This window comes from Chaetura pelagica, unplaced genomic scaffold (assembly GCF_000747805.2).
Source record: "Chaetura pelagica isolate M959 unplaced genomic scaffold, ChaPel_1.0 scaffold221, whole genome shotgun sequence".
Taxonomy (NCBI): Eukaryota; Metazoa; Chordata; class Aves; order Apodiformes; family Apodidae; genus Chaetura; species Chaetura pelagica.
This window is the reverse complement of record NW_009952533.1, coordinates 6,730,434-6,737,267: the sequence shown is the minus strand read 5'-3', so window position 1 is coordinate 6,737,267 and position 6,834 is coordinate 6,730,434. Positions and strand designations below refer to the sequence as shown.

The 6,834-nt window shown below is 42.2% G+C and overlaps 1 protein-coding gene across 1 annotated transcript in view; it reads right to left on the bottom strand.

Moving 5' to 3' along the window:
- Positions 1-451: 451 nt before the first annotated feature.
- MGST2 (microsomal glutathione S-transferase 2) overlaps positions 452-6,834 on the bottom strand; it is an 11,087-nt gene continuing 4,704 nt past the window's right edge. Inside the window, exons 2-5 of the mRNA XM_010008923.1 lie at positions 6,593-6,692; positions 5,351-5,421; positions 3,384-3,465; positions 452-584 (exon numbers count right to left, since the gene is read on the bottom strand). Of these exons, the coding sequence (XP_010007225.1) occupies positions 452-584; positions 3,384-3,465; positions 5,351-5,421; positions 6,593-6,692 (386 nt within the window). The remainder of the gene's footprint in view (positions 585-3,383; positions 3,466-5,350; positions 5,422-6,592; positions 6,693-6,834) is intronic.

Genomic DNA, 6,834 nt, shown 5'->3' with positions numbered 1-6,834 from the left:
TGAAGTGTGTTTTTACGTTTGTGCAGAACAGGTGGCCCTGCTGGGGAAATGAAGAGGAGTGAAGGAAGAGTGCAGAGGCACTGGCAGAGCTGAAGGCCATCAGGTAAGACGGGCTGACCCCTGCAATGCCAGTTGCAACTAAATTATTTAATGAATTGATGGTTAGAGTTTTATGTAATCTGTTTAGGGTTTACAATACTGTACAGGAAAACAGAACACTTAAATGCAAATGCAGATATGATGTTCTGTCTTACTGATTCAAGAGTGTAGGAAATGGATAAAGTGTGAGCAGGTCAGGAAAAATATGCATTTCACATTGTGATGGGCTGTTAGTAAAGAGCTCTGAAGCTTTATTCACACTGAGTTTATTATCTCTCTGGTGTTTGGACAAGTCCCTCCTGGTTTGTTTTTAGTTGTGTTTTGTTTTGTGTGTGTTTTTTTAAAACAGTCTTCAGAACAATTTACGTAGTTTCTTCATAATGCTGAAGTCCAGGTATTCATCCAGAAAGCTGTTAACAATCCCAGCTGCACCCAGGGTTATCAAGAAAATCAGAATTACTACATTCAAATAAAAACCTGTTAACCTAGAAGTAGAAAGCAGAAAAACACTGTTACAAGCTGTTCAGGGTGTGTTTACAGTGAAAGTGCTTGTCCACTCCAGTTAAGAAAAGGAGTGTGGAATGAGAAAGGATCACTGCTTCAATGGTACCTTGGTGTGTTTCACTAATAAACCATCTCTTGCCTGTGACTTTTGCTAGGGAAAAAAGAGACTCCCAATGTTCTCTGTATGGGAAAACTCTCTCCCAGTGTTTCTGAATATTCCTGTGGAAGTTAGGAACTTGGTTCCCATGACATGAAGACCTGCAGGTAAAGCCCCAGACAAGCTTGAGCATCTCACTGCAACTCGAGGCGTAGGAGTGTTGGGAGCCTTTGGGGCTGGGGGAGAGCTGTTTGTGTCTCTTACATCCACAGCTGTTGGTCAGGTACTCCTCACTGAGCTTGTAGGCCTGCTGTTAGCTATCACTTTGACTTGGAGATGGATTTTTGGACCAGAAGGGAAGAGTGTTGATCCTAAAAAATCAGTGATTAGGGCACTTGCTGGGTATGGGAGAGGGTCAGGTTATTTAATTTGTACCAAATTGAGAGTTCCCTCAGAAGAGGCTGGGAGAGCCCTTCAGCTCTGAAACATGGAGCCTGCTTTTTGGGCACGTGTGAGGAAGGAAGTTCCCTTCCATGCATGCTTTCATGGGGTTGTTCTTGGCTGTGGTCTGATAGGTGTATGCTGGGAGTTGCTGCTGGGTTGGCCTCTGCTGGCAAAGCAAGCAGGGAAAGGTCTCTTCAGAGAATCCTATCACATTTAGTGTTGGAGAGAGGCCTGAGAAGCTTGTCAGCCTTCAGTTTATAGCTAGCTATCCCCATGGCCACAGAAGCTGAAGAGATTGGATGTCTAAAGATACAAGCCTGAGAATCTCGTAAGCCTAAAGATGTAAGATACACTTGATTGAAGTAGCCTTTCTGGGCATACCACATGCCAGTTTCAAAATTGTGAGGTATGAAATTTCCTCAGTTTCAGAAGAGCATGAGAAGTCTTTAAGTTAGTCCTTTAAGTATCTGTCAGAGCCAGCTGGAGGGAAGGATAAAGGATTCAGCTCACTTGCAAAGCACAGAAACCAGGTAGAAGGTGCATCTTCTTGTGTTCTTAAAAATCCAGCTTGGCCATCCAAGTTAGTCCTTTAAGTATCTGTCAGAGCCAGCTGGAGGGAAGGATAAAGGATTCAGCTCACTTGCAAAGCACAGAAACCAGGTAGAAGGTGCATCTTCTTGTTGTGTTCTTAAAAATCCAGCCTTGGCCATCTGATCTGCAATTCATGTAGCCAAGTGCACAAGTATGTGTTGTAACCAGAGCTTTGAGCATATGGACCAGGTTTGTCTTTATAAGTAGCATGGCTGTAGTCAGTTATTACAGCCAAGAATCTGTAAGACTAATTACCTTCTTGCTACTAGGCCTGCTGGAGGCTTGTTGTCTGTTTTGGGTTGGGTTCTGCATGCCTGACTTGTGCTGACCTGCTGCTGGCAGAAGCGCCCACTGGAGGTTAGCACCAGCCTTGTGAGCAAAGCCCTTTTCCAGGGCTGCCAGGCTGTCAGCACCCTCTGTTCAGTGCAAAGAAATTAGAGCCTCAGCAGGGTGTAAAACTGCCTGTCGTGAGGCCGACCACTGTCCATAGGTTTGAGAGGCTGAACCTCCTTGTCTAAGAGTACTGAAGTAAAGCGCAGGAAAGAGTTCTCGAACAAAGGACTTTTTAGTTTGTTGCTTATAGAAAAGTCAGTCACGCTTGTTCACTTATTTACATGTTTTTGCTCCCCAAACTTCCTTAATAGTTACTAGTCCTCTGCTTGGTGTTGATTGCATCATTTGAATTATTTGAATCTCTTACTGGGAGACACAAAATCATCTCCATCTATTTGCTCTTGAAAACATTGCCTCTCCTTTCTCTTAAGCAACAGCAATTCCAGAGAGGGTAAAGGGTTGGTGTGGACTGTAGCAAAAGAGAATGGTAACATCAGCACACAAGCTATGGACAATTGCCCTGCCCCACAGTCTTTTGCTGTGGAAGGATCATTCACTACAAAATAGCCTGGTTGTTTTGTACCTTCCTCTAGAAACATATAGCCCAAGACTTTGGTTTTTTATGATAAGTGTATATTGGGGTTTTTTTCTTCTTGGGAGTGAGATGTGTACTGGAAGAGGAGCCTTTGGTCATGACATGGAAGGCAATGCAGTGGCTTCAGTGAAACAAGAAATAAGCTGTATGTTTGGGTGTTTATAGTGGAGGGATGTTTTACCAGTCTGCATGTTTGTTGAAGCAGAATTCATGTTTCAAGATGCTGTGCACTTCACAGTCATTAACATACGCTTATCTGAAGCTGTTCTCTCTTATCTATTTGGTGAAATCTCACCAGCCTACAAGGCCAGATCTGCTTGTTTTCTGTAGTGCATTTTGTATGGCTAAAGGTCTTAATGTGGCCAAGTGCAGAAAACAGCAGCATCCCATCCTACAGCAGTCCTGAGCTGCAAAACTGTGCTTCTGTTTCCAGACCTCTCCAAGTCTGGTTGCCAATATGCTCGGTACAAAGCAGGCAGCACAAGGTGAGCATCAAGCCTTTTCTCTCTGGTGACCTGTAGCACATGCACTTCTTAACCTAGGCTTCTGCTGTAACAACCAGCCCTCTTCCCTGAGGCCTTCCACTCCAGGCCTCTCGCTGACACTTTACACATGTTGCATTCAATTTTAGTCACTTTTCCCTGCCAGTCCTTGGCTCTCAGCCCAGCTTCAGAACACAGCCTGGGGCTTTTAACCTTCGTTCAGCTGGTAACTCCTTACCTTCCTTGCACAGACTGTACGTAACCGTGGAAGTACTTGTAGCGGGCAAACACGTACAACAGACCCAGAAAGGAAGCTAATTCTAAGAAAGAAAATATTAACGGGGGTAAGAAACAGTTAGAAAATGAAAAAAAAAAAAAAGTTGTAGACAGTTAAGCACTTGAGTTATATTTTCTAGTTGTGTAGCTCTGGGGATTTGCATCACTATCCATACCCTGGGAAGTTATCTTGGGAAAGAATCATTCAAGAGAGATACAAGTATTCTTAAATATTCGCTACTGGAGGGTCTTAATATGAGTTTATAGATAAGGGTGGGCATAGGATTCTAAAAAAAAATTTAAAAAAATCTAAAAGCATTCCCTGAACAGGAGATCTCAAAAACTGACAGGAATCTGTAGCACCCCCAGTTCAGTTATCCCAGAGACAGGACAGTGGGTTGGAGGCTGTGGCTTGACCCTGTGCTGTCTTTGGGTATTGTTATGGCTGTTCATGCTAAAGGGGAGTGTTTGTTTTGGAAAGAAAATCTTATTTATGTTGTTAATAACCTGCTTTGCATTTATATAGCAGCTTTTATCTAAGGACATAAGAGGAAGCTGTAGTCAAGTTAGCTTTCTGACCTCCCTGTGGGAAGAGTATAAAGTCACCTCCATTTGATAGATGGAGCAGGGTGTGTAGGTCAGTTGTATTATCCAGGACTGGTTCATTTTGTGTTCTTTCAAACTGTGCAGTTGAGTATTTAGATGAGAGCTTTTACTGTGTTCTGGATTAACTAATGTAAACATACGTACAGGAGATGCTCTGCTGAAAAAAAGACCTGAAGGAGATAACATAATCCTACTTTTCTTACATCTGACAGCACACATCCGTGTTGCTGGTTATTAGCTGTGATTTTCCTTGATTCAAGCATCTGCCTGTGAGCTCATGTACTATCTTGTATCCAGTTTGTTTATTTAAGTGATGCTACTTTGGATTTAAATTGGGTTTGCAGTGGAGATGGGACTCTGGCTGTAAGAGAGCCTCAAAACAAAGGGACTGTTTTCTCCTTAGAAAAGAGAGAAGAAAAATATTTATTTGGGAAGGAGAGAGATAGTGGGCATGAGCTAGATATCCCTTCTTCAGTCCCCAGACTTCATGCTTCTAGAACATCAACTGGTGAAGGGTTAATAAAGCAGAATGCAAAAATTGGCTCTGTCATAAGTTCTGGATCCACCCCATCACTGTTAGGAAACGTCAGAGACCCACCTTAGAAAGTCCAATAGAGTGAGGTATGAAAGCTCTGTGGTGTCTGAACTCAGAACACTTGGCCGAAAAATACCCCCCATGCTTAGTGCCAGAGGAAACATAATAGGTTTCTAGGAGCCCCCACTGCATTCCTGAAGTGCACTATCTATGGCTGGAGATACAGCTGTCACGACTGCATCAGTGCTCAGTGCTGTGTCCCAGAACAAACAAATGAGTCATGGCCCAGTGACAGTGTCACTCAGCTGGGATGTGAAAACCCAAAAGTTTGCTGGTTTGAGCTCTGTCTCCACCAGCCACAGGAATGAGAGCTCTGACCTGAGGCTTTTCAGGCTGCCTCCTCCCTGGGGACCATAGCTATGCTGTGTCCTGTGAGAATCATCCCTTAATTTGCAGATAATTGTTAGTGGGAAGCATCTGGGAGCTGCAGCTGCAGAATTTACTGAATGATTCACCCTGCAAATCCACTGAATGTGTGATAAATGTGCCGTGTGCTGGCTCCTAGGTTTGCAGAGAGAAGTGAAAGCTGGTGAGGCCATGTGAAATGCCATGACTAAGGGGGGATTTCAGTGTCATGGAGAGTTCTTCTAGGAAGACTATGCACAGAGAATGCAATTTAAAGAAGGGCAGAAGATGTCTGCAGTCATTTAGGGCCTGATAAAAATTAAGTATTTTTTAAAGTTATGTAAAACTTCTCAGCCTGAGATAAAAATAAAAAAAGCGTTTACCTTGATTAAAAAACCATCCTGCAGTCCAGAGGAGAGTCAGGAATATTGGGTAAAACTCCACACAGTTTTGTCTGCAGAATAAATTTGAAAGAACATTAGTCTGGAAAGGAAAAGAACTATGTGTGGGATTTTCAAGGAGAATTTGCTTTGGCATCATTTAGTTGCCACCAAAGTTAATGCTATCAAATCCAGTGGGAGCACAGTCAAGCCACCATTAGGCACTCTTGAATTAAAATCCTCTAATTTGTCATCTCAAATACAAATTATTTTAAATATTTGCCTGGTATTTAAACTTAGATAAGGATCTGGATCCCAACTACATGAAAATAAATAGGACAAATCATGCTAAATCATGCACAGTTGAGAGGCAGGAATTCCAGCATATACATGTGATGTTAATAACTTATCTCCATACTCGGTATGCAAGTTTTGTGGGTCAGCATTCCAGGGACTGCACGAGGAAGCACAGAGCTCTGCATAGGCAGCTTGGAGTGCTCTGCTGAGGCCAACTGCTTTTATGAAGTGCTCTCAGGCACAGACAGCACACGACTGATCTTTAGGTGAGGACCACAACATCTTTACTTGTGGACATCAGTTTTCCCACCAATATTTTGTTGGGTTGTATTTTGTTGGTTGTTCTGAATGAATTTCTTTTTAACGAATTAGGCATCCTTCTATATCTAACATATCCTGTTACCTACTGTGTTGTCTAATATATTCTATGTCTTGTTATCCACTGCAACTAGTTACAGCAGATAGTTTGAAATAAATGTAAATACTTCTTCACAGGATCACTGGCTAATGGCAAACTGAAGCCCTTTAGGAAAATACTGTCTTCTTAGGCTCTTCTGCCATTACCACTGTGAAGACAGAGGTTTTCTGTGCTTGTCTTCCAAATGTTTGGTGTTAGCCACAGTCCAAGAACTGACAGACAGCTTGCTGGATCCAGTACATCTGAATTCTATAAGTTAGAGTCAATTAGTTCTCAGTCCCTTCTTAGGTTTGGGTAATCTGGTTGCCTAGTTTGATCACAATTTGTGCATCGACTGTTTGAAATGAGCTGAACTGACCTCATGATTATGAAAATAATAGCTGAACCATTTGAAAAGCAATCTGTTCCTTTTTTTTTTTTTTTCTTTTGAACAAAGGGTGCAAGCTAAAAGGCAATGTGTTAATATATTGGTTTTGCTTCTAGATGAAATTGTTATTCATTGCCACCATCTTCATGAACTCTGGACTTACTGTGCACGAAATGTTCTGTCAAATTCTGGAGCTCCAGTGACAGCTGGGGGCATGACCTTATGCTTCTTTCTTGATTTCCCCACCAGCCAAGCAAAATGATCTGTAAGCAAAAATAATGACAGAGTTCTTTGGCTCAGTTGTGTCCCTAACATGTCAGTACTTTTTAAAATATTGTACTTTTTAAATCGTTGTTATTCAGCTCTTTCTAGTTCATTTGACAGAAGGAGACCAATAGTAGATAA